Here is a 12,694-nt window from a genome sequence, read left to right as displayed (position 1 = left end):
CACATCAGCAGGATGAATGGAACATGTCAACCAATGCAACACTGTGGCTTATTGATGTTTTTAATATTTTTTTGGGCAACGTTGGAACTCCCTAGCACAAATGAATAAGAAACACAAGGCTGTTATCAATGTGTAGGATAAATGTGTCTCAAATAATTTAAAATATGGCATTGCCGGACTACAATGAGAGAACCAAAAGTTGAGGGATGAAATTGCAAGGCTTGATTTGTTTTTAAATTGTACATTACTGCTACTGTTATCTGCACAAACGGGTAGTTCTTGGCTTATTAGCATGTTGGGTAGTTTCAGAAAGCAACTAATGTTGATCTTGATATGCCATCACAATCACTAGATATACTAGATAGATATGTTCTCTAATTAACCTTCTTAACCTGTGTTCAGCTGTTTCTGTGTGGAGTGTGTAGACCTTCTCGTTGGTCAAGGCGCAGCCCATGCAGCCATCAAAGAGGATCCGTGGAACTGTTTCATGTGTGGTCAGAAGTGTGTGTTTGGTCTTTTGGTGCGTCGCACTGACTGGCCCAGCCGTCTCCAGAACTTCTTTGCAAATAATCATGACCAAGATTTTGTGAGTAATGCACCTTTTAGGCGTTAAATCCCACAAACAGTCTCACTGAGGAGGACTTTTTCCTGTGTCTCATTTTCTCCCCCCCTGTCTTGGTGTTGTATTTCAGGACTCACCAAAGGTTTACCCCCCAGTCATGGTGGAGAAGAGGAAGCCCATTCGTGTCCTGTCGCTATTTGACGGCATAGCAACAGGTTAGACAAGAAGTGGATCCAGTTTCTGTAACCAAGTCTGTGTGAAATGTTCTGTTTGCATCAATTTACACAAGTGCCCCCTTTCTTTTTTTCAAATTTTCATAGTGAATTGGTCACAGAAAAATGTTTTTATCCTTTTTAGTTGACTTATACGTCATGATATATACTCTTATTGAACAAGCATTAAAATAATTTGAAGGTTTAACTTTTTACAGTTCTTAGTAGCATGGCCGTAACCAGCCATGAGGTGACCAAGATCCGGACCTCCGTAATTATATGTAGACTATTGCCTATCAGTAAAATAATTAGAATAAATCCATTGCGGACACAGATAATTTATACTGTTGCAATCCTCATTTCAACTTGAAAAACTTCATGATCAGTGTCCACACTTCGTGTGCGCAATAACTGAGTGTGCCACTGTTTGCAGCCAGAGTTTTGTGCAATACGCTTTGTGAATTTTCAGGTGGGTGAAATAGGGTGAAGTGTCTCCCCATGAAGTGACGTTGTGCATATTTACGCACAAGCCACAGCAGCATAACTTCATATTTAAATCTCCAGACACACCGACAGGATCGGTCAGAATCTAATACTAATTAATGTTCTGTGTTAGTCCATGTTCATACAGAGAAATCGTCTGGAGTGAAGCAGCCGTCCTCCTGATCAATCCTCTATCAGAGTGTTTATTAAATTATTTAAGAAGCTAAAAGTTGACTTCTGTTTTCTGTCCTGTGCTGATCCGCGCATCACACCAATGTAGCTCCCTGCTGTATTTTATGTTGTCATATAGTAACCACAGTGCCCATTATGTAGTCTGTACATGTAAAAAGATATTTTAAAAAACAAATAATCTGGACCTCACTAATTTCTAAAGCCTGGTTACGGCCCTGCTTAGTAGTAACGTTGTTGTTTATCAGTAATCGCACTAATTATTAGACTAATAATAACACCATAGTCATTGTGAGTTCTGTCAATATGTGACTGATATCAGCACATTATATTGATGACGGTAGAGTAATGTAGGCTGACCATGTTTCAGATACTGTATGAGTATTAAACAGAGAATTTGAGAGGTCATTTTAAGTTCTACTCAGTGTAGGGCTATTTTTGTCAGAGACGGCTCCAGAGCTACACATCAGGTTTTACTTTTTTATCGTGCAGAGTAAATTGGTTTTGGTAAAATCTTGATGTGTTTGTACTTAGTTTACTATGTTCTGTCTGACCCTCGACCCCCTCCTGCGCAGGGCTGCTGGTGCTAAAAGAACTTGGAATCGAAGTGGATCGCTATGTAGCGTCTGAGGTGTGCGAAGACTCCATCACAGTGGGAATCGTCCGGCATCAGGGTCGTATCATGTATGTTGGTGATGTGAGGAACGTCACACGCAAACATGTGAGTATAAATTATTTATTTTTCCTTAGGGTTGTGTGAAGTGTGTTTGGTCCTTTTCTGTTGTATTTTTTTCATGCTTCACATTCATTCAAGGAGTTGGCTTATACAACAGCAGTTTTGTGAAAAACTGAAAAATAAAACTCCACTGAAAAAGGTGAACGAGATTTTCATCAGAGTAAGGTCAACTTCTGTTGGCTCTGACTTAAACCTGAAGTGGATGATTACATAGTAGCTACTCACAGTACATCGCACTAGTTTGCCAGTTTGTTGTTGTTAATAATAATAATAATAATCCTTATTTGTAGAGCACTTTTCAAAAACAAGTTACAAAGTGCTTTAACAAGTGTAAAGACAATAATACCCAAGAGACAATACAAAAAACAATACAAGATAAAAGCATGAAAACATTGAAAAGACTAAAATACAGATAAATATAAAATAAAAGGGATAAAATAAAGTCAAATAAGATCGGGAAAGGCTCTCCTATAAAAGTATGTTTTAAGAAGGGACTTAAAAGAGTTCACTGACTCGACCTGATTTCCTCGGGCAGGCTGTTCCAGAGCCTCGGGGCCCTGACAGCAAACGCTCTGTCCCCTTTAGTTTTCAGTCGAGACTCTGGAACAGACAACAGACCTCTGCCCGAGGATCTCAAGGTACGTGCTGGTGTGTATGGGACTAAAAGGTCAGAAATATAACAAGGCGAGAGGCCATGAAGAGCTTTAAAAGTGATCAATAGAATTTTAAAGTCAATTCTAAAACATACTGGGAGCCAGTGTAATGAAGCTAAAATAGGAGTAATGTGGTCATATTTCTTTGTTCTGGTTAAAAGCCTGGCAGCTGAGTTCTGGACAGTCTGGAGTCGATCAATAGATTTTTGGGTTAAACAGGAATTTTAGCTATATTTCTAAGTTGATAAAAACATGATTGAACAAGTTTTGTGGTGTGGTGCTCGAAATTTAAATTACTATCAAACCAAACACCAAGGTTCTTTGCCACAGGCTTAATGTGATTTACTAGGGAACCAGCAGATGGCAGTATTTGTTTTGCCATCTGCTGGGACCCGATGACCAGGATTTCTGTTTTGTCTGAGTTCAGGTGGAGGAAAATATTTGACATCCATTTTTTAACTTCGCAAAGGCAGTTGTTAAGTGAACTCAGCATTCCAGGGTCTGTGGATCTGACGGGCAAGTATATTTGTGTGTCATCAGCATAAATATGAAAAGAAATGCCATGTTTATGGATAATATGTCCAAGGGGAAGCAGATACAAGGAAAACAAAATGGGTCCTAAGACTGACCCCTGAGGCACACCATATTTAACTGGAACACCATATTTAACTGGATGGGTGTCTGTGTTTATAATGAGCTATAAGAGACTATAGATTTAATGTTTAGCAGGGTTAGGTCTCTCTGGCTCACTGGAAAAAGGAGACCCACTGCTATCAGGCGTTATAATAGAGCATGATGCTGGACAGCGACCTGCATCAGTGTCAATCAACATTCCTATGGCAAAAAGCACTCCTAAGCTTTACTTGGCATAACTTGAGTACAGACATCCTACAGGGCTGTAAGTGGTCTCTTTCTCTTCGTATTGAGCAGACGAATCGTTTGATATATTGGATGTCTGTAGGTACTACTACGATCAGTAGTCTGTTCCAAAGCAGCACTTCTTCTCTCCTTCATTTTGACGAGAGAAATTAAACCTAAAGCTGGTGATACACGGAGCAACTTTTAGAGCAATGGTGCTGGGCAATGTTTCCGTCAATGGTAATGAGTAAAGATTACCACCATAATCCCCTTCCCCCACCACTCCGTCACCTGTCCCACCGCTGTCTGTTCAAAACATAGTCGGACTTGCCACCAGCAACATTGCTAAAAAGGTTGCAGCTTCAGAGCTCAGCTATTGGGTAATACCAAGATGACGGCCCGGGCGATCTTTATACACACAGAAAACAGCTGTTTTTTTACTCAAAACAGAGAAAACGGCAAAAATAAGTCGGTGGTTATAACTGTATATGTATATTGGTGCGTCAGTTGTTATTATTATCCAGCTAATAATTCTGTGAATTTTGTGATTTGAGTGATATGCATTACACAGCTGATCAGAGCTGGAGCTGAGCTTTCTTTAGAGAGTAAAATGTTAAATTATCTGATTACCTAAGCGCCTTAACTCATTAAAGGTATAAACTGGAGACCAGGACACAATAAAGACCTTTTTAAAACCTCCACCCCACTCAAGTAGAACTGAATTGGTTATTTTTTCAAAGAACAGTATGTGTTGCATAATCTACCTATATCTGTGTTTCTGACTGTGTATCTTATCTGTATGCAGATACAAGAGTGGGGTCCTTTTGACCTAGTTATTGGTGGAAGCCCATGCAATGACCTCTCCATAGTCAATCCTGCAAGGAAAGGTCTTTATGGTAGGTTCACTGTCTTCATCAGGTCAAATAGCAACAAGTATCATCAGTATGTGCCCTTCACTGTACTTCAATGCTGTTTAATGACTGCTTCTGTCCCATAGAGGGCACCGGGCGCCTGTTCTTTGAGTTTTACAGGCTGCTCCACGAGGCTCGACCGAAGGAGGGGGACGACCGGCCTTTCTTTTGGCTCTTTGAGAACGTCGTCGCTATGGGTGTCAGCGATAAGAGGGACATATCTCGCTTTTTAGAGGTCAGCTTCTCTCTTTTGGCTTACTTTGTTGCTAAATAAATAGTTTATCTAATCCTACAGGTCATAATTGTCTTTGACTTCTACAATCAGATCATTAGACTCTAGTGTAGGTACAGTGTGATGGGACGCCAGTGACAAGGATTGATGGATTATCAATGCCCCCTAATTCATTATCTTTAGACAGAGATCATTAGAAGGGAACACCTTATGTTAATGTGCTATGTTTAATGCGCTTTAAAGTACCCTTAGATAGTGTCTTTTGCTCTCCATATTGCATTTTGTCCGGTAAAAACCTGGTCAACTATTGGTTTAAAATATTCTCCACTTTGTGTAAGATCCTTTTTAAATGGTGGGTGAAAAGTGCGTTGAAGCTAACATTTTGGAGGAATTCACCCGACCCCAAAATGATTTTAGTCAACCAAAACTATAGAAGGATTTGTTTTAATGCCAGTAATACTGTGCTTTTAAATGGTAACTCTTCACTGTACTTCAATACACCATTTGTAAAACAGCATATTACCTTGGTTCCTCTCTGACTGGGGTCTTTTCTGCTCTGCTTTACATGGATTTCAGTGCAACCCAGTGATGATCGATGCCAAGGAAGTGTCTGCTGCCCACCGTGCCCGCTACTTCTGGGGTAACCTTCCTGGGATGAACAGGTTGGTGTGCGAATGGTGAGGGAAGCAGCAGCCTGTGACATACGCAACAGAAGGAATAAACCCCCTTTAACCATGGACTACTTATATAGATTTGCTGTTTAACATAGCCCAAGTTAAGATTACTACGACAGCCATATATGAACTAAATCAAGAAATGTTTTCTTTTTTTCGTTTTGCTCACAATATTTTGAGCCTCACACATACCCAGACTGCATCACCTGAGCTCAGTCTGAGAAAACATACATATGATATAGAGATATCATACACTAGAATCATGATATGTAACTGAGCAATCGACCAACTTTTAGATAATATGACCTGCCACCTCTCCAAAATTTTGAATCTCATTTAAAGCCCCCCCCCCGCAACCCTCCAAAAGATAAGCTAATGGGTGGATGATTCTGGCTCATTCTGAAACTGATCTTGTGCATAGTTTAGTAGAAATTTGACATTTCAAGTACAAATGTTTTTCCTGTTAAAAATGCAAGAAAAGACCAGTGCAGCCCAGCAAGTTGTGTGCATCTAATTAGGTGTATGTAAGTTTGAAGATAAGAATTGTCATCTATTGAAAAGACATCCAACTAAATCAATGTGCAGACTTTAATACAAGCAAAGTCCAAAGTTATACTGTAAGTCTAAATATAAATCGATCCTGTTCTTTCTCTTTTACAGGCCTTTGAGTGCTATGTGCAATGACAAGCTGGACCTCCAGGACTGTTTAGAACACGGCAGAACAGCTAAGGTACTCGTGTAATAATTTGATGGAACACATGCTGTATATTAGACTTGCCTGGCGAAATGTCAATATGTAAAATATTTTAAAAGCTCTGTATGCAACTGTGGACATTATTTTTTTTTATCTCAATATTACTCACATTCCATTAATTTGGCTGGGGGCTTTTGTCCAAAGTGATTATAAGTGCTTTCATATTGGGATCACAGCAAGATGAATTCTGTTATCTCTGACATGTCATGCTTTCAAAACCAAGGAAACCAGCGAGACAGTCACAACTTTCATTTTAGTCAAAAAACAATTAACAACATATTTAATTCGATTGCTCAGAAAAGAGGAGAAAGCAACTTGCACACAGGCGGCTCCCAGTGGCAGCAAGAGGAAACAGTTTAAGTCCATCAGTCAGTACTGAGAACTTCACTACACACAGAATACTCATGTTTATCAATCAATCTGATCTGTAATGTGATGCAGTAATGAATGAGGTAAAATGTTAGGTTTTGTAGCTTTGAGATGCGTCAAATGCTGAAAAGTGAGTGTGGACTGATGGACTAATATTTCTCTTCTTCCCTTTTTTCTCTGTCAGTTTGGCAAAGTGAGGACCATCACCACCAGGTCTAATTCCATCAAGCAGGGCAAGGACCAGCACTTCCCTGTCTACATGAATGAGAAGGAAGACATACTCTGGTGCACTGAGATGGAGAGGTATGTAAACGTAAAGATTGCCCGTCAAACCCTGTCACAGCTTTTTTCAGCGATCAAATCTCAAAATGATCTTCCTGTGTCTTCCCTTATTCCCTTGTCTGTCTGGCTGTCTGTCCTCTTGGTTGTTTTGTATTTGGTGGTCTGGCTGGTTTTCCTGTCAGGGTCTTTGGCTTCCCAGTCCACTATACGGACGTGTCCAACATGAGCCGACTGGCAAGGCAGAGGCTCCTGGGCAGGTCATGGAGCGTCCCGGTTATCCGCCACCTGTTTGCACCACTCAAAGATTACTTTTCCTGTGTTTGAGCAGCAAGAAAACTCACTTGGAACCATTGAGGAACTACAACTGTATGTTGTGACTAGAAATAAGAGCCTTGATCCTCAAATTATACTCTTGTATAATTTGTGTGTGAAACATTGACGTAGATTTCACATTATTTCTTGTATTTGAATTGTAATTCTTATTCTATTTAATTTTGATATGTCATTTTACCTTTTAGCAGTGTTATCAAGTATTGTTGATTTGTTTGTGCAAGCTATACTTGAGACTATGCTTTCTTCTCAAGACACTGAGACAGAAAAGTGCTAAACATGTTTTTTAATAGAGACGGCAATGCGATGGGAAAGATCTGAAAGACAGGAAATGATTTTTAGATATGTGAAATGTTTCTGCTGTGTGAGCATACTGTACGTCAGGGCTGCAAGATTCCCACCTGCAGTGCAGCCATGCTTCCAGCTACTGAGCCTCACAGAGATGTGAAGAGAAAGGTGATTTTCTTTAGTGTCTGGAGAGCTGTGTCTCTAAGAATCCAAAACACCAGATCACATATACCTCTTTGTTTACAGTTTCTATACACAACTGAAGGTAATAAAGGTACTACTGTAATATGGTTACAATACCATGGTGCTCCAAGATGATGAGAAACATCATAGCCCATGTGGCACTACAACTTTAGACAATACGGAGCTCGTTAACCTGTTGCTGGAAAAACTTTTGTTGTGATGTTTTGACACTTAATGAGAAAAAAACAGTTCTGTTCCAAGTGACAGACAGTAGACTGCAAACTAGAGCATATCCTCTCGCATTTCACAGCTTTTATACAGTTTGTACTGGTGCTCATTTACTCTGTAAGCCTTGTTATGCTCAGGCTCACTACCTGGATCTGCACAAACAGAAGATGAAGCTAGCCACATGGGAAATGATGTTTTCTGTCATTCAAAAAACAAACAAAAAAAAAAAAAAACGTCAAATCAACGTCTGTGAAACTATTTTTTTTTTTTCTAGTTTCATCCTGACCAATGACATTACTGTACAACTGTTAGCAAGTGTGGTCGCTGGAGGGAGGGAGGTTGACCAGGCCGGGTAACTCTGCTCCTCAACTTCCACCTCTCTAAACTGAAAAACTGTCAGGTGCAAAATCCTCAACAATATGGTGCGGCTTCACAAAGTTCTTCTACCTTTTTTATAGCAATTTTGTGCTGTTTTATCAACATTATAAAGCACTTTTATATGTATACTTTCTTTTTTCCTTGATATTTTTTAAACAAATATTGGTTCATGTGAATTGTTTTTTGTTTTGTTTTATGATGTGAACTGATCTACCCTCGTGTAATACTTTTTGTATACAGTAGGGCTGTGCCAATAGAAGTGAAAGGATGGATTTTGATATGTGAAACCCATGTTATTTGACTTAGTGTACAGTAGATGGATTGACATTTGTAACCCCAAACCTTTTTCCCTTCCTCGATCATCATTATTGGTCTCTGTTTTAAAGCAGCGATACAGTATGCTACTACCCAAATTCAAAGAATGTCTATTTCTATCAAGATTGTAAAATGTAAGACAGAGTTAAACAACTATGTCAAGAGCTATGTACAATATTTTGTCCCTTGTGAAGGACAGTAGGCCCTGATGAATCATAGCCGTCATATTGACAAATTTAAGTGTTGATCCAAATTTGGATTACGTTCACAAACTAAATTCTCTTGATTGTAACCTCTAAGCTAAATATGGAGGATTTAGGCTGCGGTTTGTCAAAACAAAAAACTGACAGTGTTTGACAAAGACGTCACCACTCAAAGAGTAAAGAGGGTAATAAAAACAGATGTTATCGCTTATGTATATCATATTTAAGATTCAAAATTTGAAATTTAATTTCTTAATGTAATTAATTTCTTAAGTGACCTTATTGCCATCATTTTTGTCCATGCACACTGCGCTTAATATGAGCTCTTGTGCTTTGTGATATTTTAGCCAGATGTTATTTCCCCCTCCTCTTATAATACTTAACATCCCCTCATATTTGTACATTTTGTACATAGTTTTCCGGTTGCTGTTTTCAATTTGTTTTTATCTTTTTTTCTTTTTTTTTTAATTACCTATGAGATGTACAAATATAATTCTTTGCTAATATATATCATCAAATTAGGAAAGAAATCTTAGGTTAAAAATAAAAATCAAGTGACAAATTTGATTCAAAACTTGCTTTGAGCATTAGATATAGGGAGACTCCAAGTCAACTTTACCGTACTGATTTGTTTGTGTCAAGTGAATCCAGATTTAATGTCATGTGATCTTAATAGTGACCTATGGACAGCTTTAAGATGACCGGTCTCAACTTCACTGCACAGCCCTACATGGTGGTGTTCTTTTGCTTCTGTTTCCTTTTGTAAGACTTTCAAGAGGAATTGTAGGTGTTTCCAATGGTGCTAAACCTTTTATCTTATCAAGAAAAATATATTTGATTGCAAGAGAAATAAAGACGTCTTGACAATGACTGTTTTTAAGTTCCTTGTAGTAACGGAAAAAGAACTATTATTTCACTCATATAAATATATTAACAAAGGCATTTTAACTTTGTACTTGAAAAAATAAGGATAACAAATAATGAAAGGTTTCCTATATTGTTTTAGACTAGAGATTGCTGTAGTTGGTGCTTATCTGTGGGAAAATCGTGTGAGAAAAAAAAACGGTAATAACTTTTACTGTAGCATAATGTATGCTTAATACGCATTGCTTCTTAATCCTACATTCCATGCCGTAATATTCTCCATGTCTGTTTTCAAAATGTTTTGAATTGATTGTTTTTATCAGAAACAACAATCATTTTTACTGTTAAAGGCAGGTCAATAATTCTATATTCGGTGATGCTGTTGACACTTTGTGTGGCTTTCTTTCTGTCATAACTGTTTATGGCCTATACGCTTTTCCTCAAGACCAGTTCGTACAGCAAATGTAGCAGTCATTCTCCACTTTGACTCCCCCATACTTATGTTTAGTGTCCAGAGAGAAGATAAAGGCTCCGTATGTACTTGTGCTGGAGAACACTTGAATAAATGTATTGTTTTTGTGCAAAAATCTTCCACCTCCTGTCCTTTTTTATTCATATTTACTAAAAAGCACCCAACCATTCAAATTCACATTAAAGCCTCTGAAAATTTGGTTTCCAATCACTTAGCACTTATCCAATACCAAGCACTTATCTTTAATATTATGCATTATTAAATGTCAATCAAAGTTAAATTTGAGGGGGAATAAACCTTTGAAAAATTCTAGTCAGTCTGCTTCATCAGGACTCTGGGTGTGGTTTGATCAGATTTAATTGACAGTGTCCTGGCAACATTAGCAAACCATCCAACAAATATCATCAGATTTTAATTCAAATGTTGTTAAATTCTGATGTGGTATATTGAAATACAGGACATCACTTTTTTTCTAGCTCAGTCCCGTCCACGTCAAGCAAGTGAGAGGATCACAGACAAAATAAAAAAAAATACAGAATTCTCTCATGTGGAAAAAAAAAAACCAAAACATTGTGGACTCCTTTAGGAACCCATCACTCAAAGTAAATGTGGCATACTGAGAAATTAGGACATTAATAGTGTGGCACCAGCATGATGAAAATGCGCACATTCACAGGTGCTTTGAATTCATCTAATTACCACATATTTCAGTTAATCCAATCAATGTATTTTTTCACAGAATACATTATGACATGTCACAGTAGTAAAAGCACCGGTTATTAGCAGGTTGAATATTTAATGATTGCTGAATTACATTTAGTTGCTTCAGTTTAAGGGACCTGGCATTATGCATGGTAGCTCACTGTCACCACCCCAATTCCATACTACATACTATTGTATAGAATACTAGGAAGTGATACTTGGCCATCACAGGTCGGGCAAACTGTGAAAACTTTACAGAGACACAGCAACATGTGGCATGTGCCTGAAGGTTTCACCACCGCTGACATTTTGATTTTGTTACTTTTCTTGTGTGAACACTAGATACTAAAAACCCACTTTGAATTAGAATGCAATGTGGATTTGGTATAAAGCTAAAGTAATGGCTTGCTGGGATAATTAAATATCAGCCATCATTAATGTTATTAGTACCATCTGGACTTTTCCTACTATGACAAGTCAAAATGTCTGCTACAAAAAATGTCTATTACAATAGCTATGTGAATCTGACTCTATCTGAAAATTATTATGTATTATATCATAAAATGTTTTTATTGTTAAGTGCCAGAAATTGGCTTGTGTCTAGACACTGATATTCAGCTCCACTTTTCATGCCACTGCTCAGTGTCTTGACACCTGGGTCTTCACCACCCTCAGTGCTTTAAATAAGGGTGTTGCCCTGCAGCTTCTGATCAGACCTGAACATGTTGCCACTATACAGCCTTTCATTTTAGCATCAGACAGAGTTTATGGGCTTGCACTAAACATTTCCTACTAATGCCATATGCTCATAAATATATTATTTGTTTGTTTTATGTTTCTTTTTTTTCTCAATTATGATTGTGGCAGATCATCCCTAGGTCATGTAAGGTAAGACACAAGGAAGACTAGGTTATTAATATATCTAGTTAAAGCTCATATCAAATTCACATTTAAGCCTTTAAATCCATGATAATAGTGATGATAAAACATTATAATAATCTATTATGCAGCCTCACTCTGCTCATGTCTGTGTGTTACCCTCTTCCTCTGATAGTGGTACAGCCTCCTTAGAGTGGACACACCCTAAGTCCAAGGCAATTGGTTTCTTAGGCGACCAAGCCTTCACTCATCGCTGCTGATTGGAGCGTCACACCGTCGCACGGCCTGGATGCTGCGAGCTGCGATCAAGTTAACTACAGAAAGATGGAGTGGTACCGGAAGACTTGCGATTTGCCTACAAAATAAAACTTTAGCCTGTGTCCAGAGTGAGTCCAAGAAAGTGTTTGATCAGTAATACTAATGGAATGATCGCAGTCTTCAGCAAAAGGAAGAAGCTACTGTAATATTTTAATTTGATGATATAAAATGTATCCAAAAGGTTTACTTAAATGAATTGCTTGTAATTGCTGGAAGCTAATAGTTATTAAGAGTAATCGTTTTAACATTACACTTGCTTCTTAACAGATTGCTATCATATATGATAAAATATATGTAAACCAATAATTTCAATAGTGTACTAGGTCATGATGAGCAATGTGCATAATCATCTTAAGTTCTGAGAGATATTTATTCACTAATTAATGTTAATTATTAAGTTTATTGTTCACAATATCTCCTCAGCATGATATAAATTATGACTATAGTACTAAGTAAGGATATACAGAATATATGCAATATTTGCAGCCTAGTGCAGTGGTTCTCAAACGTTTTCACACAAAGGACCACAACTTTTGACCATTTGATAATATTTTATTTTGTCCCCCATCTGGTAGGACTGTTGCTTTTAGATGTTTTGTTACAGAAAGTGCATAAACCC

At 38.0% G+C, this 12,694-nt stretch overlaps 1 protein-coding gene across 4 annotated transcripts in view; it reads left to right on the top strand.

Moving 5' to 3' along the window:
* Positions 1-10,291, top strand: part of dnmt3ab (DNA (cytosine-5-)-methyltransferase 3 alpha b) — a 45,063-nt gene extending 34,772 nt beyond the window's left edge. For 2 of the 4 annotated variants that reach the window (XM_038729123.1, XM_038729121.1), the window contains 9 exons: positions 403-586; positions 693-777; positions 2,022-2,167; positions 4,499-4,589; positions 4,691-4,839; positions 5,413-5,498; positions 6,171-6,240; positions 6,818-6,936; positions 7,098-10,291. In XM_038729123.1, coding sequence (XP_038585051.1) covers positions 403-586; positions 693-777; positions 2,022-2,167; positions 4,499-4,589; positions 4,691-4,839; positions 5,413-5,498; positions 6,171-6,240; positions 6,818-6,936; positions 7,098-7,239 — 1,072 coding nt within the window. In that variant the 3' untranslated portion in view covers positions 7,240-10,291. Of the gene's footprint in view, positions 1-402; positions 587-692; positions 778-2,021; positions 2,168-4,498; positions 4,590-4,690; positions 4,840-5,412; positions 5,514-6,170; positions 6,241-6,817; positions 6,937-7,097 lie in introns of all 4 variants that reach the window. The other 2 variants (XM_038729122.1, XM_038729120.1) reach the window with 1 other exon arrangement.
* The last annotated feature ends 2,403 nt before the right edge of the window (positions 10,292-12,694 follow it).

The sequence above is a fragment of the Micropterus salmoides genome, unplaced genomic scaffold (assembly GCF_014851395.1).
Source record: "Micropterus salmoides isolate LMB-PRFRI ecotype aquatic unplaced genomic scaffold, ASM1485139v1 Ms_hic_scaffold_19, whole genome shotgun sequence".
In the NCBI taxonomy this organism is placed as follows: domain Eukaryota; kingdom Metazoa; phylum Chordata; class Actinopteri; order Centrarchiformes; family Centrarchidae; genus Micropterus; species Micropterus salmoides.
This window is presented reverse-complemented; position numbering and strand designations above follow the sequence as displayed.